The 13,387-nt window shown below is 42.8% G+C and overlaps 1 protein-coding gene across 1 annotated transcript in view; it reads right to left on the reverse strand.

Annotated features, from left to right (window-relative positions):
- Positions 1 to 1,319: 1,319 nt before the first annotated feature.
- Positions 1,320 to 13,387, reverse strand: part of DPH3 (diphthamide biosynthesis 3) — a 60,319-nt gene continuing 48,251 nt past the window's right edge. Inside the window, exon 3 of the mRNA XM_069204453.1 lies at positions 1,320 to 3,263. Coding sequence (XP_069060554.1) covers positions 3,195 to 3,263 — 69 coding nt within the window. The 3' untranslated portion in view covers positions 1,320 to 3,194. The remainder of the gene's footprint in view (positions 3,264 to 13,387) is intronic.

Here is a 13,387-nt window from a genome sequence, read left to right on the forward strand (position 1 = left end):
ACCCCGGCGGTCAAGGACCGCCGGGGCCGGGGTCGGCGGGAGCACCGCCAACAGGCTGGCGGTGCTCCGCAGGGCATTCTGACCGCGGCGGTATGGCCGCGGTCAGAACAGGAAAACCGGCGGTGTCCCGCAGGTTTTCCGCTGCCCTGAGGAATCCCCCATGGCGGCGCAGCTTGCTGCGCCGCCATGGGGGATTCCGACCCCCTCACCGCCATCCTGTTCCTGGCGGTTCCGACCGCCAGGAACAGGATGGCGGTGAGGGGTGTTGTGGGGCCCCTGGGGGCCCCTGCAGTGCCCATGCCAATGGCATGGGCACTGCAGGGGCCCCCGTAAGAGGGCCCCACTTTGAATTTCAGCGTCTGCTTAGCAGACACTGAAATTCGCGACGGGTGCTACTGCACCTGTCGCACCCTTCCCACTCCGCCGGCTCCATTCGGAGCCGGCTTCCTAGTGGGAAGGGGTTTCCCGCTGGGCTGGCGGGTGGCCTTCTGGCGGTCGCCCGCCAGCCCAGCGGGAAAGGGCCGCCCGCCAGCCCAGCGGGAAAGCCAGAATGGCCTCCGCGGTCTTTCGACCGCGGAGCGGCCATATGGCGGTTCCCGCCAGGCGGGCGGCGACTGCCACCCGCCGGCCTCAGAATGAGGCCCTAAATGTGTAAACACATTTCCATTAAATTTATGCACACAGATTTTTCACATCTGGTGGAAAATCTGCATTTGCAAATTTTAGCCCTTGGAGAACTCAAGGTTTTCTGTAGGGGTGTGCGAAATCTGTGTATTTTGCTTTTCCGTAATTGATTGAAATGAAAAGCTGTCCTTTACCCTATATTTTAGAGAAAATGTGTATTTACGTCCATTTTTTGATGCAAGGACGCATCTGTAGAAACACAAATAGAGCAAAAAAACAAAAGCAGTGTAAACAGCCACTCACAATTTGATGTTCCGGTGGGTTTGTTTTTAGCACAAATGGAACAGAATTATGCAAAGTGGGATTATAGCGCAATTTTGGTAATTTTGAGTAGCAAATTCCATGAATGCTGGCACAATTTCAATTTTCCCAGGGACTAGTTTTATTGAGCACTCCTAGAATTCTTTGTTAAACAATAAGCATCTGGGAATTTGCTGCAGATGTCGAGTAATCCTAACACATATTTCTGACATTCAAGTAATGGGCCGTGTAACTAGGGCTCCTAAATTCTAATGGAGAGAAACAGTGAAGACCCATTTGCGTTCATAGACATTAACACGGAGCCTATAAGTGAAACAAAAACCTGGAGGAAAACACAATATCAAAAACAGAGGTTCATGCACATACCTGAAATGTTCAGTATTATTAAATGTTCTTTATTTTTCATGTGAAAATATAGATACTTAAATGTATAAGCCACTGTACTTTCTGTTAAATGGTGGAGTCACAACGTACGAAGATCACAGCCAAAAGTAAATAAAATTTTTCATTCTGTAGATCCATTTACTAAATGGAAAAAAAAAAAAAGAAAAACCACTGACAAAATATTCTACCCATAGCCATTTTGCTTCGCCAAATGCACGTCCAAATTAGCAAAAAAAATACTCATAAAAAAATACAAATTTTAGTTAAACAATTCTTCAGAAAGGATTTTTTATTTTCATGTTACACTTTCATTTATTTACTAAGAACAATGGTATTTAAACTCTGAACGTGGGAGGAGTTGCGTTGTAGTCTACAGAACCAAAAGCAAGATACCTGCAACAATATTAAATCAGGATTTCTAGTCACAGATTGTGCATCCATGCTATTCCATAGTTTAAATGTGCATGTAGCTGCACATGCACTATTTTCAAAATTAAGATCCTAGTATATCTGAAACAGGGAAGGAATATAATCCTAAACCATTTACATAACAGTGCACATGATGTCTGTAAACCAGATACACACTTTTTAAAAATGCAGTCTCTTAACAGCAACTGCACAGCAGATAACTGAAAAGCCATATTTTAAAATCTTTCTCTAGAAAGCAAAGAGGCATACATACTGCAAAATAAATATGCTTATAAAACAAATTCTTCAAAGTTAAAACTGAAGCTGAAAGAGATCTAACACAAGTAAAAGGAAAGGAAAAGAAACACTAAACATTTTTGGAAAAGAAAATATTTTTTTCTGGTCTGAATTACCTATTCTAGGCAAGACTGATTGTTAAATGCAAGCACTATTCATTTTAGTTAATAAGAAAATGCATTTTATAGTCATTTGAATATCTCATAATCCAAACATAACCAAGAGTCTTCTGTGGGAAAATTAAGAAATGATAGCTTTGCTTGAACCTTATATTCCCTTTCTCTGAAACAACATTTGGTTTACTTTTTCAACATAAAAACCCTAACTGCATCTCAAACTAAAACAAATTTAAAAGGCATACATAGCGTTTATTCAGTTTTTCTTGTTTTCGTTCTGTACATTTCGAACAGAGTAATCTGAAGAGTGTCCAAGGTGGTCCCAAATATAAAATACAACCATACGTCTTTGACGACCGTCTAACAACGTTGTAAAATATGCATATACAATATATACTTTAAGACCAGTTCTGTAAATAAAATAAATCATCAGGCATTTTATGGGGGCATAGTGATGCTTAGAATCATTAACTTAGTGTGATGGAAACCCAGTCAGATTATATGCAGGAGACATTCCTTGCCAGCTTTCTCAAGACAATAGATGGCAAGCTCCTATTTCATGATACAGCAAAATCTATTTGCTAAAAACACTCCTTGGCCATTTTGTAGTTGAAAGATAAATGTGTTTTGAGCAAAAAAGACAAAGTACTTAATAAGCAGGGAATAACACATTCCATATGTGTACCCAAACCACAAAATGGAAACGTTTTCAATCTTTACTTGGGATGGACTCAAATTCCTATTTCAGGAAAAATATCAGCATAAAGAAATTGTGGATAACAGGCCAAACAGGAAAATAAGCTGTCAAAACTCCACAGTAATATCAAGCCTTGTCTGATAAAGTACAACTGCAGAACCGTTGCCACCGCTTCTTAAGCTACATTTCCATGTGTCATTTGCGAGTAAATAATGTTTCCAAGGAGTCGATTTGCCACATTAGTTTCTGGATTTCCAGTCTCCTTGCCTCTTTCGCCAGAATTACTGTTTCAACCCGAATGTCACCAGCAGCTAACTTTTCAAGTTTTTTTTCGAATTAAAGGATGGTTAACATTTCACCAAATCAGCTTTGCTGGATGAGGGTGCAGAGACGACTTCACCGCTCATGAACAATTCCTAGAATAAAAATACATGCATCCATGAGTTGCTATTGTTAAATTGGCAAACACACATATTCTGCAATTGAAACGTTAAGTTTTGTCATGCTGCAAAAATGTTTTGAAATATTAGGCTAAACTGAGAAAGTATGAAATTAACAATATCCCAAAATGATTCAACAGTTTAGAATATAAGAATACATCATTTACATGCTTTTACTAATCTATCAGCCATTATACTGAGGCAATATAAGCAAAATAAAAATGATTTAACAAAATGAACAGTTATACATTTCAAGAATTTGAATAAATCAATCAAATACTGTAAGGCACACAAGAAGTATATTCATCAGTGTATCATGCATTGATGTACCTGAACCTAAGGATATTCAAACGGCTGCTACTAACTAATGTATGCCTTACGGGTAAGGTTGCGATTCTAGAAATTCAAAATTACTCACTATATTCAATAAACTGAACATTTACTTTAAATACCATTTGGGATTGCATAAAAATTTATCAGTGTAGGGTCTCATATTTGTAGCAGTCTTCTATTCACATGCGGGCCTGCAGCAGGACCAGAAAGAACGTTTACGATCCCATTGATGCAACTATGGTTGAATGTTCCATGACAGCTTCACAAAATGCTTCTTTAACAGCTTTCATCCCAGCAATGTGTACAAACATTTACCAAGAAGGTTAATCTGATGCATGGCCATAAGCATTCACAGTAAATCCTCAGAGATGCCACTGATGAGGTAACTTGTCATCCCACAAATGTGGTCCAAATTGTGGTGGCAAGAATGTTATGGTTGCAGAGTTCAAACTGAATGGATAATTTCTGTGAATTTTAGACTGTACCCATACAATCACATCACCTGATTTTTAAGAGATTATTACAAAGTTTATGATGGAGAATCTGTAGTTATGATTACATTGCTTATTCCATAGCATATTGAATATTTGGATTGTTATAAAATGCTTTGGTCTGACAAATCTCCACAAAATTTGGCAGAGGCATGGTTCACTCAATTACAGTTCTTTGCATTTCATGGGGATGGTTGGCCATGTACTGCAAAGAAATCAGGAATAGGTGGTGTATGGGAAAGAAGTACACCCCAACCACTGGAGAATAAGGAAATGAGTGGGGAGGGGAGAGAGTTGCAGAGGTGGGCGGGGAGTGGTGGGGCATAGTAGACACAATTTTTTTCCACATTTTAGGAAAAGGGATTCACGGTCTCGCTGGGATGTACAAAAGACATGTGTTCCATAAGAAGATGGTAATTGTGGTGGTTCACTACTTTCAAATGTTTCCAATAACCATCAGCCTGCAGATCCAAAAGTGATAACAGGAATCAGGTCCCTGTCTAGAAATTATAACAATTCAGGTCACAAGCTCCACCACTATTTTGGAATGACTGTGATGAAGAAGGGGACTAATTTCACAAGATAGGAGAACAGCATACAAGGTTCTCTGCATCTTTAAAATAATTTAGGGTTCATCTGAGATAGTGGCTGAGAGAGTGGCATTTAAAGGCCACAGGCTGAAAAAAGCATTATTCTCACTGGCAAAAAGAGGACTGAGGACAGGGAGACTGGTTGCAGTACTAGGATGATGGCTGCACCCTGAAAGTAGAGTCAAATGCAGAGTTTGGGGTGGGATGATGGTTAAGCGGAGGCATGAAATTTGGCCACAACAAAGCCATGAGAAAAGCCTCATCCAATATAGCTGCTATGCTCCTGCAAGTGTGGGAGCAGGAAGAATCTAACTCACATGATTTTTAATAGGAACTTCAGTAAGATCTGAGAGAGGTCACTGCAGATTTCCACCTACTGTGCTCATCATGCTCACTATCTTGCATCTTGTTCTCTTTTGTGCTCATATCTATATTGAATGCGGTCAACCCTGGGATTCGGTTTCTACTTGTTGCTGTCTGCTTCCTGGTGGGGTGTGTTTTACTGTTTGAGGGGGCGTGAGTAGTAGCAAAGATGGAATAAGTTGGTGGTTGCTCCCAGCTTGTATTAAGGAATGCCCTGGGTTTTTGGACATGCCCGGTGTCTGGCATTGCCCTAACATAGCACCCAGACTTTACCTTGTCTCAACTAACCCCTGCTAGTCCTAACTCTTTCTCATTACTTTACAAGGGTCTGGTGGGTATATCTAAAAGGATGGGTGCAGCAGGTTTTGGGCACAAAGGAAAGTCTAGTAACATGCCGAGATCCAAGTGAACACAGCCAAGAATTATTTTAACAGTAAACAGGGTTTAGGCTATATATGAACTTGAAGTCAGTTTTGACACTCCAAAGGCAGGATAACGAAGACAGCAAGAAGATACTGGTTTCTCAACTCCAGAAGGAATTATGAACAGGGGAGCCACTCAAACTTCAAAAAAGAGGAAGCCTTAGGTGGCATGGCTAGATCAAATTGCAGAAGTTGTTTTGATACTACTACAAGGGGGACAACTCTGAAATATGCAACATATTAAAAGGTAAAGAACGTATTTGCTGTTGAAGAGGTAGTAGAGGGATATTAGAACAAATATTTACAATTCACAACGGTTATAAAGAACCAAAGTCCAGGAAATCTATATAATAATCTTTCACAAGAAATTTATCAAATATAGCACTGTTGCCTAACTTGGTTAATCCTATATTTATCCTGTCAAATAGGGTTTGGAAATTGGGTTGTGTGATAAGCTTTATGTTAAAGTACAATTAATGATTCTTGGGGTAGTAAACTGCTCAAGAATACGACCAAGTAAAGAGCAAACTCCTTAGCAGCTCCAAGCTCTAGAAACGAAATTGTCTTGGACAGAAACAGCTTGTCAGCAGCTGAAGAAGGGCTAAAGAAAAAGTAGAGCTCAATCAGGCCTTAAAATGTATCTTCACCCACTTGTAACGATGAGTCAAATTTTATAAGGGCAAACTATTTTTAGGGCCTACTGGCCTGTTCCGACGAGCTGACAAAGAACAGGTGTTCTGATCATTTAGAAAGAGAATGAGCAATACAAATGCCTTTATATCTTATTTGCACATTGTTACATTTGCCCTGTGTTCAGAGACAGAGGTTGTAGTGTGGTTAGTTTTACGTATTCATTGCGCTTTAGCTTCAGGCTTTAGGCCTTTGTGCACTTTACCCTGAATATATTTTATTCATTTGCTGACAGCTTAGAGCCTCTGTGCACTTTGCTCTACATGCTTTTTATTAGGCTTCGTACTGTTATTTTTCAAATAGCCAGTTCTACGGTGTTGTTTTTTTATTCATATCACACTGTTTTGCCTACTTCAGCACTGGAGTTCTCCATAACATATTTACTCTGTGCTTCAGTCAAGGATACAGTCTGGTACATTGCCGATAGACGTGGTAAGAGTTTAGACTTGGCATTCCTGCGTAGGGACATTTTGTGATCACGATGACATGTTAGTTATAAAATCACTTCCTTGTCCCAATACACGCGAGAGGGAGATTCCGACCAGGGAACCACAACTAGACGCTGACTGCCTCGTTGCAGATGCTGAACCAAGATCACAGGTCTTTGCTCAGGTATGAGGGCTGATGTCTCCACAGTGATTCTAATAGGCAAGCTAGAAGCTTAACATGCTGTGCTCTAAATAGAACAAGCAGAGGGAGAGTAGAAACTGTTAGACAATATGATAGCTTTGTTCTTATGTTTTACTCTCCTGGTGACTATTTCAATCCTACTGTGTTGTATCGTTCTGGTTATTGCGGCTCACGCCTTAATATCTAAAATACAGTTGTTTTATTAAAACATTATATAAAACTTATACTGTCTTTGTCATTTGTATATGAGATCATATTGGAAATAAGAGAGTTGGTTTGGATCTGAGTAACCACGACTTCCCTGAGAAGTTCCAAAGATGTCATGCGCTCAGCTGCCAAATCATTCCTTCCACATGGGAGAAATGAGGCACTGCTAGTTAGCCGGAGCAAAAACCGGATTTAGGGTGACAGAGTTCTTTACACGTGGGTCAGACTCAGTCCCCCACACCGTTATAGATCCTGCTACCCAGAAATCCAGTAGTCTCATTTAGAATAATGAGAGCCCACACGAAATGGCGCCGCCAACGTTTGGTCTGGCTCTAATGATTGGGTACGACAGACTCTCTTGGTCTCATATATATTTTGACTCCTCGGTTCCGTATACGGAGACGTCCGTGGGGCTGAGGGTTTCCGTCGCCACGGCATAGGTGCTTCCTGTTGCTTAGTGGTTGGTTGTTCAAGCTTGAACTTTGAAAAGGAAAACCCCGATATTGGTGTGCCTTCTCTGACCTGAAGCTATTTTTTATAAAAAATGGCGAATCCTAATGTAGTGAATATAGCAATTAATATGCGTCACCCGCTCACGGGACATCTGTTGACACATGGACTGACAGTCCAGGGGGGTCCAGTCACTTTTGTGGTGGACGCCCATGCAGCCTATAGAACGGAACTTTTTTATTCTTGGGTCGGATTTCCAACAGTGGATGGGGGAACAAATACTTTTCACGAATACACAGTTGCGAATGTCCCTGGACAATACAGGGCTTACGCTTATTTAGAAATACCTCTATCTTATCAAGAACACCATAATTGGCTTGATGGCGCCCTCCCACACACAGTAGCACAAGTTAGGTTAGGTCCACTGAGTAATGATGGTCCTACCTGGCCTTTATTGGCTACATATACACCACATCCTGCGGTTGCTCAATTGGCAGTGGTTGAAGTTTGTCGTTTATATACAGAATTAACGGCTACATATAGACGATTAGTTCAGTTTGTCATGCAGACACTAAATACGAATGCAGCGCGTGCTGCTCCAGCGCACCCACAGGCTGTGGTTCCGGATATTAATCCGGCCACTGTGCACTCGGTAATGGGTAAAGTGCCGGCTAAACGAGAGGAGACTCCATTTTGGCTGGCGCAAAAAATTAATACGCTGGAAGCAGTCTTTCCCCATACGGGACCTCAGGATAAACATAGAATTTTGACGATGTGTTTGCCGTACGGGATGGTTCCTCCGGTGGACCTTTGTAATACCTGGGGCACGGTATTTGCCGCGCTCTACACTACGGCACACGGTACACCGACATTAGCTAATTTACCGGACGTACTTAAACAGATTCAGGATGAATATGGGGCTGCCCCTGCCTTGGATTTGGGCATGCAGTTGCTGGGCAATTTTGCCACAGTTTCTTCTATTATTTTGAGTAATCTCAAAGGAGAGGCAGTAGCACTAGCAGTGCGAATGCATCTTCGGGATGTTCCGCAGCTTAATCAGGAGCGGGAGCTTCCGAGAATAATAGCGGAAACATATTCTAGTATTGGTCGTGATAGCCTGAGGGCTAGACCACAAAAACCCCAGTTACAGGGTAAAAATAATAAAGACAATGCTAAACAGCAACAACCTGAGGGTTCGAAAAAGCGCTGGGAAAAGAAACAGCAAACACCTAAGAAAGATGGTGGGCAGTCTCCGCAACCGGAGACCCCACAGAATAAGTATAATCTCAGGAATAGGGATACTTTGAGGACGCCTGATAGATATCAATATACGGATACACGCCAATCTTGTTCCTTTCAGGACTCCTCGGAAAAGAGAAGTGAAAGAGGTGGGCGGTCAGAGCGGAGGACGGAGTACGTGAAACCGAGACAGGATTCACAACGCTCAGCGGAGGTTTCTATTAAACAAGAAGAGAAACCGCTGCAACAGAAACAGCAATTTAAAAAGAAGAAAGTGGCAGCTGTCTCAGTCAGACATGCCGCTCAAGAAGAGAGTTCTCTTGACGAACAAGACATGGGCGTTAGCACGGTTAGACAGCGCGGCAGAGGTCACAATAGTTCGCCGGAGTCTTCTAGAGCATCTGGAGGTGAAAGCAACTGATGACTTCATACAAGTCGAGACGGCGGATATGCGAGTCTCTGATCCTGATAGAGTATATGAAGTGACTCTGCGATTGGAAGGGGACATTGACCGTATTATAAACGCCATTTTTTGGGACCATGTGGTAAAATCATATGATGTTCTGCTGGCCGAACAAGATTGGCCACCTGACTTTGTTCGCGACTGTCCGGTTGGGGAGGTGGTTATTACACCTTCCTTCTCGCCACTTGTTCCGAGAGAACTAGCGGAGTCCTATAGTAAATCATGGGCTCTAGCACAGGCTCCCGCCTTGTATAGAAATAATGTGGGGTGGGACAGACAATCACCTTATCATGTAATTCCGATAAAGGGCGAACCTCAGCCACAACCGCAGTATCCTATCAAATTTGAAGCAAGGGCATCGGTTAGGAAAATTCTTACACAATTGGAGTACCAGGGTGTAATTGAGCCCTGTGTCTCGCCGATGAATAATCCCTTGTTTCCGGTTGCTAAACCGGACCATTCCTATAGGATAGTGGTGGATTACCGACATTTGAATAGTCATACACGCACATATGCAATACAAAATTCACATAGCGCAGCGCTTATGAATAATATAGTGCGTAAAAAATACAAGACAACATTGGATATCTCGAATGGATTTTTCTGCCAGAATATAGCGCCCGAGAGTCGGGACTATACCTGTTTCAGTGCGTTTGGCTCTCATAAAAAAATTTGTCGTTTGCCTCAGGGGTATAAGAATAGCCCAGGACTGTTTTCGGCTCGTGTAACTGAAATGCTGCATGAGTTCGACCCTGAAGCATTATCATATGTTGATGACATATATCTGACAGATGATGAGATTCTGCAACATCTGAGGCGTGTATCGCGCATTGTTGTGGGGTTTGCGGATATTGGCTATAAGTTTAATTTTAAGAAATGAAAGATTGCCTTCCTCAGCGTCATTTTCCTGGGATATGAGTTGTCGAGTGAGGGCAAGAGCCTAGCGCCACATTTTTTGGAGAAATGTGCTTTATTGCAGCCTCCGAATACGGTTCGGAAGCTCCAGTCATTGTTGGGGTTTCTGAATTTTGGCAGAACTTACATTCCTGAATATTCGACGCGTATAAAGCCCTTATACGAGTTGATTCGCCCGAATTTTACGAGTAGATTTTGGACGATTGAACACACACAAATACTGCGAGAGTTACAGAGTGATCTCTTAGCAGTTAAACACTTACATACACGGGACAATAAGACACATTTAGTCATCAGGGTGATACCTGGGGCTGTTGGGTTTACTTATGTCACCTTTAATGAAGGGGAGACAGTCCCGATTGCATACAAGTCTCACTTGTATTCTGCTGCAGAGCAACGTTTTGCACAAACTGAGAAAATTCTCACTGCAGTACAGATGGCTGTTATTAAAGAAAGACCGCTGGCCCAGGGTCAACGCATCGTTGTCGTTTCCCCGATTCCGGCCTTAGAGGCTGTTACAAAAGCGAGTGTTCCTAATTCGAAAGCTTTACACCCGCAATGGATACAATGGGCTACGTCTTTGACAGCCACTGATGTAGACTATGTATTTGACCCTAAACTGCAGACTCAAGAATTTCTTCAATATGAAATGGAATACCCTGTTCCTGCTGGTACGTTGCCTATTGACCAATATCAAGTGGTCATGTATACCGATGGCTCTGCGCAACCAGCGGTTGGAACTAAACAACAGTATTCTGCTGCATGTGCGGTGGTGAGCGGCACTATGGAGGGGGAAGTGTTCTGCCCCCGACATATTTATACTAAAACCTTGGGAGATTGCACGGCACAGCTGGCTGAGCTCAAAGCTCTATTGTTAGCGTTGGAGCACGCGGATCCGGCGCTTTTAACCTTGCTGGTCTGTGACTCCTACTACTGTGTGCAGTCTTTCAACGAATATCTACACTATTGGAAGATGAATGGGTTCAGAGATTCTAAAGGCAACACCATTAAACATAAAATGTTGTGGGGTAAGGTTGCGGATCTGAAGGAAACACTTCCTAACGTCCATGTTGTGCATACACTTGGACACCAGCGCGTTGGAATACACGTTGCTGGGAATACTTTGGCTGATGAAGCCGCGAAATCGGCAGTGGCTGTCGCCACTGTGGCCGCAGTGACTCGTTCGAGTTCCAAACCAGACACAGAAATTTCGGCTGCCATAAAGGCTACGGCTGCTGGCACGCCCTTTCCTAAAGGATTTCCTTCAAAATATAGTTACTGCTTGAATGGTGCGCTGAATGCTACTGTTACAATTCCAGGCGTTGGTGTACATGAAATTCCCAATAAAATTGAGAGACCTCGATTGATTTCTGCAGCACATGAGGGGGTGGCTTCTGCACATGCTGGGGTGGCTGCCACGATTTCACTTTTACAGGCTCGTTACTGGTGGCCTGGTCTCTATAAAGAGACGAAGCAATATGTCCTTTGTTGTGACGTTTGTCAACAAATTAAAGCATCGTCGGCTAGATGCCCGCAGCAGACGCCCCTTCTGATTTCAAATAAACCATTACAGTGTGTGTACTTGGATCATTGTGGTCCGCTGACACCAGATAGTGCATACAAATATATATTGGTTGCTGTAGATTCGTGCTCCAGATTTGTATGGGTATGGCAACAACGCTCGGTTGACGCTCGAACTGTTATTAAAGATTTGCGCATCTTTGTCGATATATTTGCAGTTGCGGCTTTTCATTCGGACCAGGGCCCTGCTTTTGCCTCTAAGGCATTCAGGGACACCATGGCTTTGTTGGGGGTCCAACTCCAATTCTCGTCTCCATTTCATCCTGAGGGAAATTCTGTCGTGGAGCGTTTAAATCGTGATTTAAAGCAGTCCTTAACGGCCAGAGTTATAGGTACGGGTCGTGGTTGGCTAGCCCACCTATATGGAGTACAGAGAGCACTTAATAACTTTCCTAGAAGGTCACTGGGGGGTCGTACTTCATATGAGTGCCTGTTTGGAACACGAATGTATGTTCCTGATCTAGATGGTCCTGGTGTGGAGGCGGCAGATACGCCCTTTGACATAAATGATTGTGTCACTGTTTTGCAGGATTTACAACAATTCCGTGAAGATAACTCTTCTGCCAGTGCTGCCTCCTCAGGAATTAAGGATGAGCCAGTAACACCTAGTGGTTGGATACCCAGGATTGGGGATCTAGTGCGTGAAAGGGTCGCAGTTAAAAAAGAATTTGGTCCTTCTTATCGAGAACCTGTCCCTGTGTTGGGGGTGAGCGGCACGAGAACTGTGATTTTACCGCCGCTGCGAGGGGCCAAAGGAAATCGCTTTGTTTCCATTGATAATGTCAAGTTACAACATGTGGCCGATTCTGCACAGCAGACCAAGAGGGACACCCAGTAGTTCCGGAATCCCTCTCACTACTGGGGAGGAAGTCCCGCTGCAGGTGATTTTCACCTACACTGTTTCCTCTCCGAGCTTGGGGAGGGTGGATGATGATCTTGCGATTGTTCCACCGACGGCGATTAATATGGAATCTTGTGATCAAATTGCTGTACGTTCTACTGACGTTTATGAACATGTGGTTTATAGCGTGCCACGGCGAGAGCCTCCATCTGCTTCTTCGTTCACAGTTGCACCTTTTGTTAGAACTGCTTCTGGCTGCTTCAACGACGCGGATAATGATGGGTCTGGCTCTTCGTCCTCGATGTCTTCTGTCCAAGGTCCACGACGGCTGCTGGGTTGGCTTAAACGCACATATTTTGTGTTTCCTTGGAACTATTTTTGGCTGTTTTTGGCCGTGATGACTATTTTATTATGGTTGGGATTTGTGGTTACTTTTTTTCTGATCATACATGGTCATTTTCTTTCTGATCAATCTGACATTGAGCACGTGGAGACTGTGTTAAAACCGAATTTTTCGTCTCATATGGTTCGAAGAGACTTGTCCACAGTAAACATTTCTGCTATACCAGTTCCGGATGGAATTGTGTGGGATAAAGTAATGTTTGATATATATGGTCCCACTGAATTGATTCAAATACCGTATGTCCTCAAATTATCAATTAATGATATTGTTATACCTGGCATTGTTTCTGATGATTGGGATGTGAAGACAGTAGATTCTATGCTAATGGATTTGCAATATTATACTGTCTATGACGATGAAGATGCTTACCAGTTTAGAGATAATCATGGTGACATGTTTTGTTACAACTATTATGGACACCACTTTATTCATAAAGCTAGTAGCCCTAAGCCCATGTTTAATTATGTGCAATGGGAACATTG

The sequence above is a fragment of the Pleurodeles waltl genome, chromosome 8 (genome assembly GCF_031143425.1).
Source record: "Pleurodeles waltl isolate 20211129_DDA chromosome 8, aPleWal1.hap1.20221129, whole genome shotgun sequence".
In the NCBI taxonomy this organism is placed as follows: Eukaryota; Metazoa; Chordata; class Amphibia; order Caudata; family Salamandridae; genus Pleurodeles; species Pleurodeles waltl.